Here is a 22,188-nt window from a genome sequence, read left to right as displayed (position 1 = left end):
GAACGAATAGTCCAGCAGCAGTCATCTGTGATATTAACAGGCGTTAGGGATTGTTCATATCCATCGCATTACCACAGACACGTGAGGAATAGGTTGCGCTGTGACGCCGTCATGGCCAGCTCATCACTGGGCAGTAAGGAGCTTTCAGCTCTGTTGTGTTGGAATGGGACTGCCGTTGTCTGCGTAGCCTGTTGTGGAGTGAAATGGTACGCGGTGTGCGACTGTCATTCCTTGTGTCATATGATAAGGTAACTTACAATTTGAAACATGCAAGTAAAAATTTTTTTTCTTAAAAAAATCCTGTTCTAGATAAAGGTTCCTTCGTTCTCTGAGACGCTGTCTGCTTTGAATGTGGTACAGGTGGCTGGTGGTTCTAAAAGTTTGTTTGCAGGTATGATTATTCTAATATTAAAAAATTTTTAAATTACACTTGGCACCAAAAAAAAAAGGTTTTACTGTTGTGAAAAGTGAGTCCTCTCTTGGCTGTCTTTCCTTGCAGTGACTGTGGAAGGGAAGGTGTATGCCTGTGGAGAAGCCACGAATGGCCGGCTGGGGCTGGGCCTTTCCAGCGGGACGGTGCCCATCCCACGGCAGATCACAGCCCTCAGCAGCTACATGGTCAAGAAGGTGGCCGTTCACTCAGGTACGTGCCGAGCACCAGCAGGCCCTCATTGGTGTCCTCACATTCTTTTTCAAGTTTTTACTCAGTAGGAATAAAAATTGGATAGTGTAAATCTGTAGGTGGTCTAGAATTTAATTATTGCTGCTAATTAAAGTTTTTTGCCTGAAAGCAGGCTGCTTTTCTGAGGAAGAGTCTATAATTTCTTCAGGTTTTCAAAAGTATCTATGAACCCAAGAGATGAGAAAATTCCCTTAAGAAAAACCACCCTTTCAGTGCAGGGAGCGTTTATTGTGGAAGCACTGTGCTAGGCTTCCAAAGAACAAAACCAAATCAGACACAAAGCTCAGTTCAGGCCTGTGCTGAATGGGGCCTGGTGTAACCTGCAAAACAGGAAATCCAAATGATAGTGGCTTAAGCAATATAGAGTTTTACTTTTCTCCTTTGGAAAAGTCCTGAGGTGGGGTCAGAGTCCATTCAGCTGGGCTGTGTCCTTTGTGGGAAGATGGTCTTAGACTAGCTTTGGCCCCCAGAGTCCAGGCCCAGGCCTGGCAGAAGAGGCAAGCAGCACTCAGCGTGCCCTCCTGCCCAAGCCCCTCTCCAGAGCCCCTCCGAAGCCCCCCTCATTTCAGGCACCATCTCCTGGGGCCGAGGCGGCTGGGAAGCGGTGTTCAGCGGAGCACATTGTCACCCTGGTAACATAGGGGTTCTGTTGGTGAGGAAGAAGGGCGAATGAATCTGCTGTGATGTTCTCAGAACCCAGGAGTTGGCAGGAACTCCGTGTAGAGGAGTGGTCATGCCTTTAATCCTCAGGCGGGTTGTATGGACTTTGAGAATATTCCTTGCTGGGGAAAGAGCATAAGCTGATGTGTTTTTGGAAGAGTAGGTATAATGCATTCATTGCAAATGATTAAATACTTTCACTTTTGAGATGTGTTTCTCAAAAGCTTAAATTGACACTATTTTTACATTTTACCTAATCACAAATTAGTTTTACTTTTTTCATCTAAATTTTGGTTTTTTATGTATTTAACATGATAGGAACCCCATTAATGATCAGTATTATTCTGCCTCTTTGCAAATTCTTTCTAGAGTTAAAATTTGTAGTTTAGTAAAAGTTCATTTGTTCAGCACGTCACCCAGAAAGCTTGCCTGATAACCCAGCTGTTGATCCTGTTGAGTTACTCACTTGTTCAGCTCACACTCAGCAGGTGTGTGCTATATGCCAGGCAGCATAGGGGGCCATACTGTGGGCTGTCTGTACCCTGCCCTTCAGCAGTCTGCATGTCTGTGAATGTTGCAGGTGGCCGGCACGCGACGGCTTTAACTGTCGATGGAAAAGTGTTTTCGTGGGGTGAAGGGGACGACGGAAAACTTGGACACTTCAGCAGAATGTAAGGGTATTTTCTTTAGTCTCATTTGCTAGTAAGAAACTGTGGCTGACTGATACTCTTGAGAGTTATTTTGCAGAAAATTAGAATAGGTTATTTATGGAAATGGATCTTTTTTTTTTGAGACCAAGTTTCGCTCCTGTTACCCAGGCTGGAGTGCAATGGCGCAATCTCGGCTCACCGCAACCTCCGCCTCCTGGGTTCAGGCAATTCTCCTGCCTCAACCTGCTGAGTAGCTGGGATTACAGGCACGCGCCACCATGCCCCGCTAATGTTTTGTATTTTTAGTAGAGACGGGGTTTCACCATGTTGACCAGGATGGTCTTAATCTCTTGACCTCGTGATCCACCCGCCTCGGCCTCCCAAAGTGCTGGGATTACAGGCTTGAGCCACTGCGCCTGGCGGAAATGGATCTTAAAAATTTTTTAACTTGGTTGTTTGTGTTTTGGTCTCATTAGTTCTGCCTTAAGGTTTGATAGTTGCTCTCTTGGATCTTGTGTTGCCTGCATGTGATCGGTATAGATGTCTTTTTTCCTTCTTCTCTAAGAAGGGATGGATTCACTGTAGGAAGCTGATTTCATCTTGTTGTAGGAACTGTGACAAGCCAAGGCTGATCGAGGCCCTGAAAACCAAGCGTATCCGGGACATCGCCTGTGGGAGCTCACACAGCGCGGCCCTCACGTCCAGTGGGGAACTGTACACCTGGGGCCTCGGCGAGTATGGCCGGCTGGGACATGGGGATAATACGACACAGCTAAAGCCCAAAATGGTGATTATATGCATTTTTGTTGCTTACAGAAAGCTTACCATCTGAAGATTTCAAGAGAAAATAAGCTTCAAGTCTGGGAAAATTCGTAAAGACATGTGCATGGTTGGCTTTCAGTCTGTGGGAAATGCCTTTGCTTGATTCTCTTTTTAAATTTGTAATTGAGTAGGTGAAAGTCCTTCTCGGTCACAGAGTAATCCAGGTTGCATGTGGGAGCAGAGACGCGCAGACCCTGGCTCTGACCGATGAAGGTGGGTGCCTGGCACGGTTCTGTGCTTCTGGGTGGGGTGGAGTGATGTGAAACGCTGGCCTGAAGCATGTGTATATTCTTGAACCTAGGTTTGGTATTTTCCTGGGGTGATGGTGACTTTGGGAAATTGGGCCGGGGTGGAAGTGAAGGCTGCAACGTTCCCCAGAACATTGAGAGGCTCAACGGACAGGGCGTTTGCCAGATTGAGTGTGGAGCTCAGTTCTCCCTGGCCCTCACCAAGTCTGGAGTGGTGTGGACATGGTACGTAAACTTCCTCCCTGTCACGGCGTGCGTGCTTGCGCAGGTGCATGCAGGGAACCTGGCGGATTCTTTCTTATGCATGCATCCTTGGCCTTTAAATGATATTGAGTTGGGATTAGTGACAGTAGTACAAGAAGAAATTTCCCATTGTAACTGAGTCATTTTGAAAATACTAGAAAAATTTTAGGCTACTTACCTTTCCTGTTTGGATGAGGTTCTTAGGAAGGGTTTCTTCTGCTGAAGGCTAAGGATAAAATGAGAGCAAATAACCTTCTGAATCCTTTGACCCTGTAAAAGTTAACATGTATTTCTTGTAAAAGCTTGTTTTATTAATACGGGAAAGAGCAGGTGCCTGGACTGGCCTTGGATGGTGTGTCAGGCCCTAGTGCCAATGTTATGACCAGAGGCAGCTTGAGAAAGATGGATACCAGATAGGACTTTGGATAGGTGTTTGCAGTAGTGTGTCTTATTTTCAGTCTCTTTATAGGAAAACCTACAACAGTAACTTGAATATCGTAAAACATGTATTAAGATATTAAGGTTTTTGACAGCAGATTTAATAAGTTAATTTGAATTTAATGGTGTATGATTTTGAATATAAATTCAGAGACCTTGGGTGCTGTTTGTGATGTCATTGAGCTGGCTGTAAAAGATGTGGGATGGTGAGTGTTTTCTTGTACAGCATTGCCAGACCATAACCATATTGTGACACTCCACCATTGTCTTTCTCTCAGGGGGAAGGGGGATTACTTCAGGTTGGGCCACGGCTCTGACGTGCACGTGCGGAAGCCACAGGTGGTGGAAGGACTGAGAGGGAAGAAGATCGTGCATGTGGCTGTCGGGGCCCTGCACTGCCTGGCAGTCACAGACTCAGGGCAGGTAAGGCTGCAGGTGGCCTGAGGGTGGCGTGCCATCCCGACTTGAGCATCAGGACACAGCCCTCATCCTGTGGAAATTGCAGCTGTGGATGAAATCCGCTGAGTCTTACTGCTTGAAGAACCATGAGGGTGGGACCCATTCATTTTGCCCATTCTGCCCACTCAGCAGCAGGGTTTGTGGGGTGGGGTCCTCAGAAAAGAGGCGTTCCCACTCTGAAGTCCACATGAAAGTGTGGAAAGATTGTTATCCTTGAAGATGCTGCTGCTACAACGTATTACAAGACTTTCCTTTAGAGAATTGCTGACTGGTGAGGAAGGATACGTGCCTCATTTTAGAGACAGAGCTGATGCTTGACAAATGTTATCTCTCTTCTGCTTTGAGAAGCCTATGCCATGACTGGCTTGTGGATATTCCATTTAAAATTTTATTTATGAAAACAAAATTACCATTACTGTTTTTTAGTCAAAATGAATTATACTTTACAATTCTATAAGGCCAAGAAGCAACTTATTTGAAAAATGAGCACATTGTTTTTGGTCCTTTTTCTTTGCAAAATAAAAGTGGAAAAATTATTGCCCTTAGTTGAAGAGAGGACCTTCTGTGTGCCTTGGAACAAAACAGAATTAACTGGATTAATATTAAGAAAATAATCTTTTCATAGTTATTGGCAAGCATTTTTCTGGTTAGTTTTTCTTGAGAATTGTACACTGGTGCCATTTTGTAAGATCGCAAAATGGTTTGTTTTTACCTTTAAGAACTCAATTCTTTTAACTACTGTGGCATACACATGAAGCATTTTGAAGTAAATTTAAAGAAGACACCTTGAAATGTTGAAAAATTGTAAGCTTTTTTTCCTCTTAAACAGGTGTACGCTTGGGGTGACAATGACCATGGCCAGCAGGGCAATGGCACAACCACAGTTAACAGGAAACCCACCCTCGTGCAAGGCTTAGAAGGCCAGAAGATCACACGCGTGGCTTGCGGGTCGTCCCACAGTGTGGCGTGGACAACCGTGGATGTGGCCACACCCTCTGTCCACGAGCCTGTCCTCTTCCAGACTGCAAGAGACCCTTTAGGTGCTTCCTATTTAGGTAACACAGATTTGTATCTTGTCTGAGATTTTTCTGTAGGTTGCAGCAACCTTGTAGGTTGATTTGTGCCAACACATTAGAGGTTGTAGTGCTGTGTTAATTGCATTATAAATCTAAAGACACAGAAGAATTATGGTGTGCTCTCATGCGATTTATGCATGCTGGGCTGAAAATTTTAGAAGAAAGTATGTTGCTGATTGCTGTATTTATGATCAGGGGAACTGGCTGTGCTGTTTATGTGTATAAACAGGACTCCTGATAATTACCTGAGAGATACAGGCACTGTACTGGGCGCCTTTGTATTCTTTAACAGCCTTACTCGGTTATAATTTACGTATAATAAACTGCACCTATTTAAAGGAAACATTTTGATCGCCTCTGAAAATTGAAATATGTATGATCCATGAAAGATACTGAACTCACACACTACTCCAGAGTTTCTGGCCCTCTGTAACCCTCCCTTTTGCTTTTAACCCCCCTCCTTCCTGCCGTAAGCACCAACTTAATTTCTGTCCCTATGGATCAGTTCACATGTTTTCTTTTTGTTGTTGTCGTCTGGTGTTTTTTTTTTTTTTTGGTCCTGAGGGTAGGAGGAGATAGGGTCTCACTCTGTTGCCTAGGCTGGAATGCAGTGGCATGATCTTGGCTCACTGAAGCTTCCACCTCCTGGGCTCAAGTGATCCTCCCACCTCAGCCTCCTGAATAACTGGGACTACAGGCCCATGTCATTATGCCCAGCTAATTTTTGTTTGTTTGTTTTTGGGGAGAAAGGGGTTTTGCCATGTGGTTCAGGTTGGTCTTGAACTCTTGAGCTCAAGTGATCCTCCCACTTTGGCCTCCCAAAGTGCTGGGATTATAGGCATGAGGCACTGTGGCAGGCCAGTTTGCATGTTTTACAGCTTACTATAAGTGGAATCATACAGCATATGCTCTTTTTTAAAATCTTTTTCCACTCAGCGTAATAATTTTGGGATTCCCTTATGTTGCATGTATCAGTAGTTTATTCTTTTTCAGTTGTTGAATAGTACCTTAGGATAAACAGATGCAACTTGTTGATCCATTTTTCTGTTTATGAATGTTTGGGCTGTTTCCAGTTTTTAACTACAAGAGAAATTGCAAATGGACTTTCCATACAAGCTTGTGTGTGGACATCTACTTGAAATTCTCTTGAGTAAACTCCTAGGAGAGGAGTGGTTGGACCCTCTGGTAGGTGTATGTCCAGCTTCTGAAGAAGCTACATGCTCTTTTGCAAAGTGGATATTCCAGAGGGCCAGGTCCTCCACATTTTTGTTAATACTTGATATGCTCAGTCTTTAGGTTTAGTTATACTGATAGATGTATAGTGGTGTCTCTTTGTGGTTTTAATTTGCATTTCATAAATAACTAATGATATTAAGCATCTTGCTTATTTGTGAATCAGATACGTTTTTTGGTGAATGTCCATTTGAGTCTTTTGCCCATATTTAAAATTAGGTTGGTTGTTTTCTTCCTGAGCTTGAGAGTTCCTTATATATTCTGGACACAAGTCCTTTGCTAAAGAAATAATTTGCTAATGTTTTCTGTCAATGTGGCTTGTCATTTTAGTCTCTTCACAGGTGAATCTTAAAGGTTAGAGGTTTTCAATTTCATTTTATTCTTTTGTAGAGCATACTTTTGATGTTGTGTCTACAAAACCTTTGCCTCCAGATTTTTAAGATTCTCTATGTTCTGTTACAGAAATTTTACAGTTTTAGACTTGTATATCTATGATCAGTTGATTAAATTTTATATTTGGTGGGAGATTCAGATTGAAAGGCTTTTTTTTTGGCATGATTTTCCAGTTGTTTCAGTTGTATTTTTTGAGAAACTTTGCTTTTTCTACTGAATTGCCTTTCATCTTTGTCAGAAATCAGTTGTCTGTGGATGTATGGATCTATTTCTGGACTCTCAGTCCTGTTTCATTGATTTATTTGTGGATTTTGGTGGCAATACCATATTGCCTTGATTACTACAGCTTTATGAAAGCCCTGAACTCAGGTTGTAACATTTCTTCCACTTTGTTCTTTTTCAAATATATTTTGGCTGTTGTAGGCCCTTTGCATTTTCATATAACTTTTAAAATGAGCTTGTTAGTTTTTATAAAAACCGCCTGGTTGGGATTTTGTTGAGGATTATGTTAATTCTGTGTCAACGTGGAAAGGGTGGATTCACAGCGTTTAGTCTTCTAACCTGTGAACATAATGTTTGTCTTTATTTGTTAGGTGTTTAATTTCTCTCAGCAGTGTTTTCTAGTCCCAGTGTTGCATAGGTCTTCCATATCTTTTGTTAGATTGTCTCTAAGAGTTTCAGATTATTAAACGGTCTCTTAAAAATACCATTTCTTCTACTGTATGGGAATATTCAGATTGATCCTTGCTAGCATGTTTTTGGTTTGTTTTTAAAGGGAACCTCATCTCCTCATACAAATATCTTGTTTTTCCCCTAATCTCTCAGGAGGGCACATTTAGGCTCCAGCAGCATCTGCTCTTATGAATAAGTGGAACGTGATCTTCTGGCCGTGACAGTTACTGGCTGTATGAACTGGGGCGAGTGATTTCGCCTTGTGCTGTCTTCTGGGGCAGATGAAGATAAGGCTTGACTCTCCTCGTCTTTTTTCTGGTTCAAATTACTCAGTAGTTTCTTAACATACAGCTCTTTTCACGTCACATTATGCATATAACTTCTGAGTTTGGCTTTTCCCACTCAGCCTAATCCTCTGGAGATTCATACAAGTTGTTACATGTTACGTACTTTGTTCAGTATTCTGTGGAATACTCAGCCATTGAAGGACATTTGGATTACTTCTAGGTTTTGGCTGTGACAAATAAAACTACCATGTCATTCATATACAGGTGAATGAAAATTCACTTGATGGGAAAATAAGTTATTTCTTTGACATAAATACCCAGGATTGCTGGTCGTATGGTAACTATGTTTAACATGATGAGAAGCTGCCAACCTGTTTCCCAGAATGGGTATACCGTTTTATATTCTCATTAGCAGTGGAGGGATGGTCCGGTTTTTCCCGTATCCTCGTCATCTTTTTCAAAGTTAGGCATGCCAATAGATGGGTCATGATATCTCATTGTGGTTTTAGTTTATACTTTCCTTACGGCTAATTACGTTAAAAACATCTTCATGTGCTTATTTACTGTCCATATCTCCTCTTTGGTAAAATGTGTCTTCATGACCTTTTCTTTTTTGTTTGTTTGTTTTTTTTTTTTTTGAGACGGAGTTTCACTCACGTTACCCAGGCTGGAGTGCAATGGCGCGATCTCGGCTCACCGCAACCTCCACCTCCTGGGTTCAGGCAATTCTCCTGCCTCAGCCTCCCCAGCAGCTGGGATTACAGGCACGCGCCACCATGCCCAGCTATTCATGACCTTTTCTAATTGGCTTTTTTTTTCTGTTGAGTTTGAAGAGTTCATTATATATCGTAGATGTTTCTAGTCCTTTGGCAGATGTATCTTATGCAAATGTTTTCTCCTGGTCTGTAGCTTGTCTTTTTGTTTTCTTTCATAATTATGTTGAAGTCTAATTCATCAGCTTTTTTCTTTTATAGACCATACTTTTGGTGTCAAGTCTAAGTATACTTCTGCCTAGTGCTAGATCCTAAAGACTGTCTCCTATTTTTTTCCTAAACGATCTGTAGTTTTGTATTTTCTACTTAAGTCATGATCCATTTGGATCTAATTTTGCATAAGGTGTAGACTTAGGCTGAAGTTTGGGTTTCTGCCGGTGGGCGCCCAGTGGCTCCACCACCATGTGTTGAAAGGCTATCCTGCCTCCACAGCCTTGCTCTTGCGCTTGGGTCGACAGTCACTGAGGCATATGTGTGGGTCCATTTCTGGGCTCTCTGTCTTATTTCTGATTCCATTGATCCTTACGTCAGTACCACCCAGTTTTGGTTATGGTCTCACAACCACTTTTGAAACTGGGTACACTCGTTCCTCCCCCCATTCTTATTTTTCTATTTCTATTCTTGTTCCTTTGCCTTTCCATATACATTCTATTTATTATTATTATTTTTTTAATATTTTTTCCTTCATGGCCAGTGTGATACCATCCATATACATTTTAGAATAATCTTGTCTGTCTACGAAAACGCTTGCTGGGAATTCTGGTAGGAATTGCATTAAATCTGTGTATCAGCTTGGATGAGTTGACACACCTGCTCCCTCTCACTGCTGAGACCTGGGAGTTGACAGGTAAGTGAGCCTGATCAGACTTCATTGGTGAACGTCTTCTCTATTTGCTGTTTTGTATGCTTTTTTGTCTTGCCTTACTGGGGTGAGATAATACAGGAATTGTAGCATTTGTAAGTGCATTTTATAAAAGCATCTACATCTTTTTGCAGTTATAGTGAAACTTTGCTGAGAATAGCTTCTTTATGGAAGCATGGATAAGTGGTTTTCTTATTCTGAAGGCCTGTTAATGAGCTTAAGAGGTACTCTGCGAAATAGCAAAATGATGCAGATTGCAGTGTGTTTTGGAACAAACCTATAAGGTCAGACTTTATAGAAACAGAGCAAACTGCGATCTTAAAAACAAAATGCCAATTTTATTTTCCTCTTATAGGCGTGCCTTCAGATGCCGATTCTTCTGCTGCTAGTAATAAAATAAGTGGTGCAAGTAGTTCTAAGCCAAACCGCCCTTCTCTTGCCAAGATTCTCCTGTCGTTGGATGGAAATCTGGCCAAACAGCAGGCCTTATCGCACATTCTAACAGCATTGCAAATCATGTATGCCAGGTAGGCTTGTGTGCTAATTTTTGAAATTCTGCAATTATGTGAGCTTCAGGTTTTTGTGATTTTTTTTCATTGATCAAATGTCTCCAAAAATGTCATATTGTTGTCTTTAAATGCTGTGTGTTATAAGTCACGTGTTCTTTCATGGTGATTGATGATATCTTTGTGTGTGTTTTAATAAGCATTGAAATATGAATTAGAAAACTAATTTGGACATTTTCATTATTCTTTTTGGCCAGTAGACTCTGACCATTAATATTTGGGGGAAAAAAAGAAGAATTAGGCGATACTAAGTTATAGTGATGTCTGAGACGACTTAGGGTCCCCTTTGCTGACTTGAGAAGGCTGTTTTGCTAATGTGGCCTTTGCAGTATTTTTCTGCTGTGCCCATCTACTAATATATCGCGCATGTGGACTTGACAGGTGTACTTACATAGGAAAATTAGTTTCGGAACAAAAAGAGTCATTCATTAGAGGCCATTGAGTGCTCGCTGCTCAGTATGTGGCTTTCAGCAAACACAGGATTGCCTGATGATCAGTTATGCAGCCCTAAGGCTCTCTCAGCAGCCCAAGGAGATTTCTCAGGGAGACCCAGAGTCTCATTCTGGTCTGGTTTTTATGTTTGGCAGTTTTTCACCTGCCATTACTCTGGTTTTTCAAATAAATAAGATTCAGAGTAAACATTTTAGCTGTTAGCCAAAGGATTCATGTTGATAACGTTTGGTATTTTTCTAAAACTCTTTTACATGGATTCAGTAAAAATGAGAAAATGCCTCAGTGTGCACTAGTCCTGCCTCGCCACTTTCTGTGGTGCAGGGAAGCAGGCCGCTCACCACAGGCCTGGCTTTGTGTCCCGACAGAGATGCTGTGGTCGGGGCCCTGATGCCGGCTGGCATGATGGCCCCGGTGGAGTGCCCCTCATTCTCGTCGGCAGCCCCGTCCGACGCATCTGCCATGGCCAGTCCCATGAACGGAGATGACTGCACGCTGGTCGTTGATATTGAAGACGGACTGAGTCCAAGTCCATGGCAAGAAAAGAGAGAGGTAAAAGTGAGTCGTAAAGCAACGGTAGATCAGAAGGGAAAAGGTGGCTGCCTTGTGTCCGGGAAGGTCTCATTCCATCACTTAGTTTAGGCTGTTTCTGTGCCTGCTGCTTTGATTTTTGGCTATACTTAGAAGCTCTGTAAAGGAACTTTTAAAGTGCTTCAGTGGAATTAGATTTCTTTTTTAAAAAAAATCATTAAATGCAAGTTCACAGTCTTTGTCTGCAATTCTGAAACCTTAAAGTTCTAATAGTCAAAAATTTTAGTAACTTACTTTGGTGAAAGAACCAATTTGAAGATATGTGAGCTCATTTTAGTCTGGTTCATGTGACCTGCTGTGAAGAGGAATAGTTTTTCTTGAAAATATGGATGTACTCGACTTTGCACGGCTGTTCTAGGCCTGAATGGGGTGATAGCGGCTATGTTGGGTCGGCGCCATGTTACCTCTGTAAAATCTGGAACTTTCCAAACAGCCCAGGTAGTTTTTAGATAAGGCATTTTGGGACTTGCGTAGGAAATGTATTGAGTTTTTCCGCTTAAACTTCCCCTGCTGTGCATTCTTCACCTAGATTGTTTCCTCTGAGGACGCGGTGACCCCCTCTGCAGTGACTCCATCAGCCCCCTCAGCCTCCGCTCGGCCATTTATCCCAGTGACGGATGACCCGGGAGCCGCAAGCATCATTGCAGAAACCATGACCAAAACCAAAGAGGTGAAGAGCTGTTCTTCTTTAACTTTGTATTGTGAAATTATCTTAAATGCACACAGATGCAGAAGTAGTACCTACAAGTAGAACACAGTCTATTCCTCTGCTGTTCACCTGGGCTCTCCACCTGCTAGCGCCTTGGAAGCACGAGTGGGAATCTGCAGGACACAGTCCCTGTCCCTGCTTACTGCTTCCGCGTATATTCCTCCTGGACTGCAGCTCGATCCAGGATTACTTTCAAACCCGCCGAGGTACTCGGAGCTTGCTCATCCTCCCATAGCACCCTTGCAGGCCCAGCACCCCGTCTACGACGGTGCGCTGTCTCTTTCGTCCTCAGTGTGGAACCGTCCTTCAGCTCCTCCATTTTGGCAGACACCACAGGAATGGTGCTGAGTTCCGTCCGTGCCTCCACTGGGACTCAGGCATTGTTGATTTGCTGCATCACTGGTGATGTAGCTTATCACTTGGTTAAGGGTCTCTGCCAAGTTTCTCCCCTGGAAGTCAGTAAGTGTGTTAAGTGCTCATGGAGGGGTGCCTTTGCGATGATGCCAGTGTCTTGCTGCTCATCATACTTTTACCTACCCATTTTTAGCATCTTAAAGATTCTAGCTGAATCCATTGTTACTGTGGTGGTTGTCACATTTTCGTTTTTCACATTGATTGTCACTTCTGGAATGTAATCGTTGCCATTGTTTTGCAAGGGAGAGCTTTCCGTTTTCATCTGTCCGTCTCCCACCCACCTGCCTACCTGTGTGTTTACATTGTATAGACTCAAGTTCATGTCTTAGTCAAATAGTGACATTTGTTGCTTTTGTCATTTGACACCCAAGTTGTCCCAGTGTTGGTCACTGGGACTCCCGTGCACTGGTCGTTGGTACTCCTGTGGACTGGCTCCTTTGTCTGATGTGCCCCCGTAATCTTAGGGCTCTTCCTTCCTTTCCAGCACAGCAACGGGCTCCAGAGTCGTCTTTCACCTCCGGTGCTCTGCCTGGAGTCAGCCATTTCTCCAGGAAGCCATGGTTCCTGCTAATGGCTTGTAGGGTCTGGAAACCAAGATTGGGTGCCTGCTAAGCTGATTGTTACCAAGTGTGTTTGCTTAGGCCCTCTCAGCAAACAGAGCCATGCACACAGGCATTTATTTATCCTTCTGCTTTTGTCTGTATCATAAAAACCGTGAAGAGCCCAAATCAATGCTTTTAATTCCAGCCCAGCACTACGGGGCTTATTCCTCCTCTCTTTCCATATTTCTTGGTGTATAATACTTTTGTATGTGGCTAGATTTGGTTTGCTGCTATTTCGTCGAAGATTTTTACATCTGTATTCATAAGGGACATGGCTCTGTAGTTTCCTTGTATTGTCTTTGGTTTGGGTGTTATAGCAATATTGGCTTCATAGATTGAGTTGGAGGGTGTTTCTTACTCTTCTGTTTTTTAGAAGAGTTGGTGGAGGATTGGGGTTAACTCCTCTTTACACAGTTGGTAGAATTTTGTCTGTCCTTCTGGCATAATCCCTTCGTTCACTGAGTGGCTGCTGGCTTTTTGGCACAACACAAAATGCCAGGCTCAACAAGATGTCTTATGCTCCAACACAGGAAGCCACTGTTGCCCAGGAAGACCTGGCTGTTTCCGGTGGAGCAGGGCATCGAAAGGTTGAGACCTGGGGCCTTCGTGTGCTTATTGCTGTTTGGGCAACAGAGCTAGAGAATGACTGTGTATGTGTAACGTAAGAGGTACATACGTCAGTTTTGTTGTTGTTTTGAGACAGGGTCTTGCTCTGTTGCCCAGGCTGTAGTGCAGTGGCACCATCTTGGCTCATTGCACCCCAACCTCCTGGTGTCAAGCCATCCTCCCACCTCAGTCTTTCAAGTAGCTGCAGCTACAGGCGTGTACCACCACACCTGGCTAATTTTTGTATTTTTTTTTTTTTTTTCTTTTTAAAGATAGGGTTTCGTCACGTTGCCCAGGCTGGCCTTGAACTCCTGAGCTCAAGTGATCTGCCTGGCTTGGCCTCTTAAAGTGCCAGGATTACAGGTGTGAGCCACCGTGTTTGGCCTACATCAGTATTTCTGTTGTCACATATTTACATATAAGGAAAACCACCAGTTCACACGAATATGATTGATTCTAATCCAACTGGGATTTATTCCAGTTTTCATCCTTTCTGTATTTGGAACTTCCTTCTCTGAATGGTGGTCTCCTGTCATCAACAGGCTGTTCACTTGAAGTTCATTCTCCTTAGACAACCAGCCTCCGATCTGGCTGTCCTGCCCTCCGTGGTGGGTACCCTTCTTCCTCTGTGCAGCCTCTGACCCTCAGAACCAGTCTGCTTCATGGACCTCCGTGGTCACCCTGTGTGACCTCTGGCCCTCCCCCCACCTCCGTGTTGAACCCAGAGGCTGGGACCTTCCTCACTTGACTGGGCTCTGTCTCTCCAGCTCCCCATGTGTGGATGCTCTCCCCAGCATGCTGAGGCACTCCCCACACCAGGCTGGGCCCTGCTCGTGTGTGCTCCCATGCCAGCCTTCCCATCTTGGGGACAAATGCTTTATTTTTAGTTACATTTGGAACCCTTGATTTATTATGCTGTTACTACTGGCAGAAAATATGTCCAACGGAAATTATTTGTAACCATCCATGGCAATAAGAAAGTCTCTATTTATAAATTAGGTGTCTGGAATCAACTTCTCATTTTTGGCAGTGTCCTGGGATGAGGGTTTAACGTAGAACTTAATCTGAGGAAGGCAACATTTTTGTTTTTAGGTAGAAGGATGATATGATTTATTTCCTCCCATTTATTTATGAGACATAGGCATTATCCAGATTGTAACCCTGAATTTCTGTTATTTCAGTTTTGGTTTGACTCATGAATTTAAGGCAAAGCAGTTTTAATGTTCATATTAACTATGATTCATATTTAAGAATATGCTGCTAGTGATTTTCTTCCTTAGCAATTCTTGGAGATATTTTCTGTGTGTGTGTGTGTGTGTGTGTGTGTGTGTGTATTTTAAGACACCCTCATCAAAAAAATATTAGGCACATTTCAATCTCAAGACTAAAGATTGTATGTTGCACTGAATGCTTTTGCTGTCCTTCAGTGAGCTATGCTCTGGAATGTCAACATTTATAATGAATTTCACTTGCTCCTTGGGTCTGCAGGCAGAGGCAGGAGCAAGGTTTGTTTCCCTAAAGGGAGAAGAACCTTGTTCCTAAATCAGAGTGATGTGTGTTTCCAGGGCCCACTGGTTGGATCATTTTCCCTTAAGGGGAACGTGTGGGGCTCTTCTTCCCCTGCCATGTTTATGTTTGTGGAAAGAGTTGCGCTGGATTTGCTGAGGTCTGGAAATCAGGAGAGAACAGAGGCACTTCCCTTAGCTCTCATTCTCCCTCTGGGGAGCCAGACTCTGCCTGGGGGATGAGAAGGGCTTGGCCTACCCGCTGCTCTGCACAGGGTCACAGCGGTTCCCATGCTGGGTCAGAAGCGGTGGGAGCCCCTGGCTCTGACAAACGGCCTTTCCCTTTTCCACGAGCTCAGCCCCGATGCTGCCCTCCAGGAACCTCTTGTGTGCTGACAGGCCGGGTGGGGGTAGCCATCCTGGGCAAGGCACGTCCATGGGGTAGGAGCTGGGGGTGCAGTGATGCTGGGAACTGGCTCATGGCAAACGAGGGGAGGTGAAGGGTCACGATGCGATGTGTTTAGGCTGACATGACAGGAATGGGAAGCGCGAGTGGCCACAAGAAGACTTCTTTGTATGATGTTTTCAGTGAGCCCAAGGAGTGAGAGATTATGGACAGTGTGTTACGTGCCAGTGAGTCTCTTAAAATAAGATCCTAGGAAAGAATTATGGAGAGAATCTAGACATATGTAAAATTATACAGTACAAATTTAGTTTATAAATGATTCCCAAGCATACCTTACAGGTAAGGGTAGATTTTACAGGATGCAACTCCATTCCAAAACTCCCCCTGTAGTATCTGCCTGTGATCCAAACTTGGTCGTAGTAATAAATTGTCATTTCTTTATGGATTAAGTCATCCCTTTTTGATAAATGCTATTGGCAATATAACAGTTAATTGGTTTTCAAAACGTAATGCATGGCTTGGTGGAGATTTTAGGGGCCGTCATTTCTTAATCTGTTTTCTTAAGATCTTAAACACTTTCAGGTCCCTCACTTGTTGGTATTCATGTGTCCTCTGAGTTTATGGATAAACTGGTGACCGTTTATTATCTCGGAACGTATCATTTCTCATGTTAATTGTTGGATGTTATTTGACTTAGGACGTTGAAAGCCAAAATAAAACCGCTGGTCCAGAGCCCCAGGCCTTGGATGAGTTCACGAGTCTGCTGATTGCTGATGACACCCGCGTGGTGGTGGACCTGCTCAAGCTGTCCGTGTGCAGCCGGGCTGGGGACAGGGGCAGGGAAGTGCTCTCCGCTGTGCTTTCCGGCATGGGGACCGCCTACCCCCAGGTGAGTCTCAGGGAGGGCGGGGCTGTCTGACTGCATGTCCTCCACGCTGGGCCAGCCTCCCCTCCAAGGGAGAGCTGCTGTGGGTCGCTGGTGATCTTGTGCTGGGTTTCATCCTAGTTGACGGCAGGTTAGGGGCACTCCTTTAACACAAAACGTTTTAGTATCGACCCCAGTGACATCCTTGACCTGTTTTAGAACTGATTTGTGCATCTTTTAAAAAAATTATTTGTCAGAGTTCTTGAAGTAAGTCCCTTTTGTGTCGTATGTTTTTCAGTTTCCACCCGTTTATCTTTTGATACTAGTTTGATATTGTCATGTACAAATTTTTAATTATATGGTCAAATCTGTTAGTTTTTTTTCATTTATGCCTTCTAAGTTTTGTATTATGCTTTAAAAAATGCTTGGTTTTTTTTTTTTAAGAGATGATGTTTCACCATGTGGTGCAGGCTAGTCTCAGATTCCTGGGCTCAAGTAATCCACCCAGAGTGCTGGGGTTACAGGTGTGAGCCACTGTGTCTGGCATTCTTCTTTTAATTTTTATTTATTTATTTATTTCCTAACCACTAGACAATCAGGGATTTTCTTTCTTTTTTTTTTTTTTTTTTAAATTGCATTTTAGGTTTTGGGGTACACGTGAAGAATATGCAAGATTGTTGCATAGGTACACACGTGGCAGTGTGATTTGCTGCCTTCCTCCCCATCACCTACATCTGGCGTCTCTCCCCTTGCTATCTCTCCCCAACTCCCCACCCCCTGCTGTGCCTCTCCTATTTCCCCCCAACAGACCCCAGTGTGTGGTGCTCCCCTCCCTGTGTCCATGTGTTCTCACTGTTCAACACCCACCTATGAGTGAGAACATGCAGTGTTTGATTTTCTGTTCTTGTGTCAGTTTGCTGAGAATGATGGTTTCCAGGTTTATCCATGTCCCTACAAAGGGCATGAACTCATTGTTTTTGATGGCTGCATAATATTCCATGGTGTATATGTGCCACATTTTCGCTGTCCAGTCTATCATCGATGGGCATTCATCTGATTAAAAGGGAGACTGAAACAGGGAGCCAGGCCAGGAGATTCCCAGGCAAAAAAGCGCCACGAATCTCAGCGCTGCTGTTTCAGCCAGCACAGTGAGTCGCCGCAGGGGAAATCACACAGATCCCAGCACCTTTTCAGCAGGCGACTGGAACACCTGAAGAGAGTCGACCGTTCAACTAAAAAGAAGGGCTCTGAGGCGGGGAGAGGTGATCAGGCTCGGCTGGTCCCACCCCAGCTGAAAAAAAAACAGCAATTAGAAACGCTCTGGGTTGAGGGTTTTACAGCAAGGACAGCTGAACCCGGGATGCTCCAGCTGTGGGGGAGGGGCATCCGCCATTACCGAGGCACTCCACCACTACGGAGGTAGTCCGCCATTGCTGAGGCAGCCCGCAATTACAGAGAGAGTCCACCATTACAGAGGCGGGCCACCATTGCCGAGGCAGTTCTAACTACGCCCATATAAACAGGACTGCAGGGAAGTTCACATGGCAGCTGGGCGGAGCCCACAGCAGCTCAGCAAAGCCTCTGCAGGCACACAGTGACTAGGCCGCCTCTTAGGGCAGCCTTGAAAAAAGGCAGCAGCGTAATAGAAACTCATAAATAAAGCCCTAACTCCCCAGGACAGAGCACCTGGGGAAAAAAAGGTTTATGAGTTCTGCAGCAGACCTAAACGTACCTGCCCAGCAGCTCTGAATGAACAGCGGAGCTCACAGCTCAGCACCTGAGCTCCAATAAAGGACAGACTGTCTCCTCAAGCAGCTCCCTGACCCCTGTATAGCCAAAGAGTCACCTCATAAAGGAGAGATCAGACTGACATTTGGCGAGTATCCTTCTGGGACAAAGATAGCAGAAGAAGAAACTGGCTGCAACCCTTACTGTTCTGCAGCTGCTGCAGGTGATCCCCAGGCAAGCAGGGCGCGGAGTGGACCTCAGCAGTCCTACAGCAGAGGGGCCAGACCGTTAGAAGGAAAACTAAGGAACAGAAATAACTTCATCATCAACAAACTGGATGTCCACTCAGATGCTTGTTTATGTGACATTGTTTTGAATAAGTTCTTCTAAATTTTCTTCTAAGTTTTTGGAGACAGAGTCTCCTTCACACAGGCTGGAGTGTGGTGGTATGGTCTTGGCCTCCCAGGACCACCTCTGCCTCCTGGGATCAAGCGACTCTTGTGCCTCAGTCTCCTGAATAGCTGGGATTACAGGCATGTGTTGCAACGTTTGGCTATTTTTTGTAGTTTTAGTTGAGATGGGGTTTCACCATGCTGGCCAGGCTGATCTCAAATTGCTGACCTGAAGCGATCCACCCACCTCAACCTTCCAAAGTGCTTGGGATTACAGGCATGAGCCACCATGCCTGGCCTTCTAAGTTTTTATGATCTCATGTATTATTTACATTTCTTAGCCACCTGGGATTTATCTTGTTATAAAAATAAAGTAGGGATCCAACCTTATACTCGGCCGTAAACCAGTTGCCCTAACATCATTTATTGAATAATTCATCTTTTCCCTGGTGATTTAAAAACCAGTTTTATATTCTAAATTCCCATATGCATTTGGGTCTAGTTACAACACGTTTTAGGCGCTCGTACCATGATATTTTAACTATTACAGCTTTAAAATATCTTTTAATATTTGGTAGCACTGGGTCAGTAGGACTTTGTCATTGTGGAAATGTTCTGCACCTGAGCCGTCCAAGATCATTGCCACCAGCCACATGGGGCCACTGGGCGCTGAATCGTGGCCAGTACACCTGAGGAACTGAAGGATAAAAAACTCAACGTTAGGCACAGGTGGCTAGGAGCTGTTGAAGTGGTCTCCAGGTCTGCAGCATAAAGCCAGTATAAAGCAGTAGAAAGTCTTATTAGTATGTCTTAGAAATAGGACTCATCAGTCCTAAAGGCCATGGGCTCTCCTTCCTTAAGAACTCTTGTTACAAGCGGCCGTGTTCCGCCCTGCCAGGCAGCCCGAGGCGTCTTTCCTGGCTGCAGACACTTCATCCATTTCTCTGAGTGGTGACTTTGTGTGGAGAAAAGTCTTATTCTCTCACTTAGTTTAGGCGGTTTCTGTGCCTATTATGATTTTTGGCTTTAGTTAGAAAGCAGAATATTCTCTTTAAAGGAACTTCTAAAGCTTTAAAGTAGAATTAGATTGTTTTAAAAAATCATTAAATGCAGGTTCATAGTCCTTTGTCTGCAATTCTGAAACATCAAAGCTCTGATAGTCAGAAATTTTGGTAACTTACATGATCACCAAAATGAAAAAGTACTTAGGTAGAGTTGAGCAGTCTTGAAAGCACAGCAAAGGTTTGGTGGATATTTTAGGGGCCTGTTATTGCTTTATCTGCGGTTCATGAAGATCTAAAAAGCTATAGGTTTCCTTTTTTCTAGTTTTTTGAGACGACTTACTTGGCATAATTCTACAAGATGAAATCAAGGTGAATTGCCATAAGTACTGTTACTGTTTTTCATAAGTATTGCGTTTGTGAGACGGAAGGATATGATTGAGAACTTCGACTTAAAATAATGCTGAGCATTTGCCATGCACATCCCCACGTTCTCAGTACAAAGGGTAGGGGTTACCTTTACATATGGACAAGGAAGCTGAGGCTGAGAGGTCATTGTGGCTTGAGCACACTCATTTTGTTGTAGGTGGAAGAGATGGGTTGGAACCCTGAGTGTTCTGAGCCCCAGCTCTGCCGTGACCCCTCTGCAGATGATAGGCTTTGCAGAGGAACCTTCTGAAGGCCAGAGCCCCTGGTCCACTCTGCACATGGGTGCCTGATGATGCCAACATTTGCTTTCAGTAACTCAACCAGGTTCCAGGAGAGGCAGGAATAAGGATATAGCCATTTTCAAACTGCCCTTGCCAGGTTGGCAAGATGGCAGTTTCAGTGTCCTGCCCTGACCTGATATTTGGGACTCAAAAGGAGAGACAAATTTAGGTTTAAAACATGCCTATATGACAGTGATACAGCTTGTTAATGTATAATATATTTACTAAGCAAAGCTATTTCATACCTAAATATGAGGAAAAATAGAAAAAAAAAGAATAATCAATTTCTGTAAAGTATAGAATGGGCATTAGAAGAGTTTTGTTTTTTCTGAATTAAAAATGTGGGGGTTGGCCATGCGTGGTGGCACACACCTGTAATCCCAGCACTTTGGAAGACCAAGGTGGACGGATCACGAGGTCAAGAGATTGAGACCATCCAGGCCAACATGGTGAAACCCTGTCTCTACTAAAAATACAAAAATTAGCTGGGTGTGGTGGCGCATGCCTGTAATCCCAGCTATTCAGGAGGCTGAGGCAGGAGAATTGCTTGAACCCAGGAGGCGGAGGCTGCAGTGAGCCGAGATTGCGCCACTGCATTCCAGTCTGGTGACAGAGCAAGACTCCATCTCAAAAATTGAGGGTGGGTTAATAGATTGTTGCTATTATGACGTATTCTCTCATTTGTTTTTAAAAATAACAAAGTTTATAATCACCACTCTTAACCTTAATCTTAAAAGACGTCAATCACCAGTAATTTTTAAAAGAAAACCACACTGTGGATTGTTGAGAATGTGGCGTGGGTCTGGCCCCTAGTGTCCTGGGTCAGGAGGCACAGCTGTGTTGGGATCGGGGGCCCCTCCCGTCGGAGACTCTCCTGCTCTCTCTGGCCTGGATGGCTTGATCCCGTGTCTCCCAGCAGGCTCCTTTGCCTTCCAGGACTGTGGTCATTTTCACTCGCTGGCTGCTCCTTCCCTTGATGTTTTCTTTCCGAGGCCGACGTTCCTCACTAGGAAGTAATCTTGTCTTGGTGTAAAAGAAGCTGTCGTCACCATGGTGTTTCATTTTATCACCTGGCCCGTATTCAGTGTTGTGTGTGTTGGAAGCCTTCCCACCACTTTTTTTTTTTTTTTGAGACACAGTCTGTCTCTGTCACCCAGGCTGGAACACAGTGGCACGATCGCAGCTCACTGCACCCTCCGTCTCCTGAGTTCAGGCGATTCTCCTGCCTCAGCCTCCTGAGAGTTGGGACCACAGGCGTGGGCCACCATGCCTGGCTACTTGTTTGTATTTTTAGTTGTGACAGGGTTTCACCATATTGGCCTGGCTGATCTCAAGTGATCTGCCTGCCGCAGCCTCCCAAAGTGCTTCTATTACAGGTGGGAGCCACTGCACCCCACCCAACGACTTTCTAATACAGATCAGCACCTTACAAGCTCTCTGCTCTCTCTGTTTTATGTGCAAGGAAGCTGAGCCAGGATTTGAACTCAGCTTCTCAAACTCCATGCCCTCCGCTCCACCCTGTCATTGTGGAGCTCCAGGACAGGATGAGCAGAGGGAGCATGCAGGTGACCCAGGTGTGGAGCCGTCGGCCTCCTCATTCGTGTCCTTGCTTCCTCCCCAGGTGGCTGATATGCTGCTGGAGCTCTGCGTCACCGAGTTGGAGGACGTGGCCACAGACTCGCAGAGCGGCCGTCTCTCCTCTCAGCCTGTGGTGGTGGAGAGTAGCCACCCTTACACCGACGACACCTCCACCAGCGGCACAGTGAAGATACCAGGTGGGAGGGCCAGCCCCAGGGAGGAGCTGCGGCGTTTCCCACCTTCAGAACGGTGTGATTCTGTCATTGCTTCAGTCGAAACAACCATCTCTGTTTTATAAAAAGAAGTTACAGGATTGCTTTCAAATCAGTCTCCTCCCCTTTTCTAACAAACTCCTTTTGCACAATAAATCACGATACAGAAAGTCACACAAAGTAAATGTTTAGCTTCATGATAATCAGGCAGATGCCCTGGTCATTATAACCCAGGTCTAGACATAACCTGTGCCAGATCCCAGAACCCCTCAGTGTGTCCCCCTGAAGTCTCTCTGAGTGACATTCTCCTGGCTTTGCACCATCACTGACTTGCAGAACCCCTCAGTGTGTCCCC

General features: G+C 44.5%; 1 protein-coding gene across 1 annotated transcript in view; it reads left to right on the top strand.

Moving 5' to 3' along the window:
* HERC2 (HECT and RLD domain containing E3 ubiquitin protein ligase 2) overlaps nucleotides 1-22,188 on the top strand; it is a 211,465-nt gene that overhangs the window by 147,032 nt on the left and 42,245 nt on the right. The window contains exons 57-69 of the mRNA XM_017508492.2: nucleotides 310-391; nucleotides 500-643; nucleotides 1,923-2,013; nucleotides 2,602-2,779; nucleotides 2,946-3,027; nucleotides 3,116-3,287; nucleotides 4,022-4,166; nucleotides 5,032-5,257; nucleotides 9,854-10,025; nucleotides 10,883-11,066; nucleotides 11,635-11,775; nucleotides 16,045-16,236; nucleotides 21,665-21,818. Of these exons, the coding sequence (XP_017363981.1) occupies nucleotides 310-391; nucleotides 500-643; nucleotides 1,923-2,013; nucleotides 2,602-2,779; nucleotides 2,946-3,027; nucleotides 3,116-3,287; nucleotides 4,022-4,166; nucleotides 5,032-5,257; nucleotides 9,854-10,025; nucleotides 10,883-11,066; nucleotides 11,635-11,775; nucleotides 16,045-16,236; nucleotides 21,665-21,818 (1,963 nt within the window). The remainder of the gene's footprint in view (nucleotides 1-309; nucleotides 392-499; nucleotides 644-1,922; nucleotides 2,014-2,601; nucleotides 2,780-2,945; nucleotides 3,028-3,115; nucleotides 3,288-4,021; nucleotides 4,167-5,031; nucleotides 5,258-9,853; nucleotides 10,026-10,882; nucleotides 11,067-11,634; nucleotides 11,776-16,044; nucleotides 16,237-21,664; nucleotides 21,819-22,188) is intronic.

This window comes from Cebus imitator, unplaced genomic scaffold (assembly GCF_001604975.1).
Source record: "Cebus imitator isolate Cc_AM_T3 unplaced genomic scaffold, Cebus_imitator-1.0 Scaffold392, whole genome shotgun sequence".
NCBI classification, from domain to species: Eukaryota; Metazoa; Chordata; class Mammalia; order Primates; family Cebidae; genus Cebus; species Cebus imitator.
Note: the sequence above shows the minus strand (reverse complement) of the source record. Positions and strands in the feature narration are given on the sequence as shown.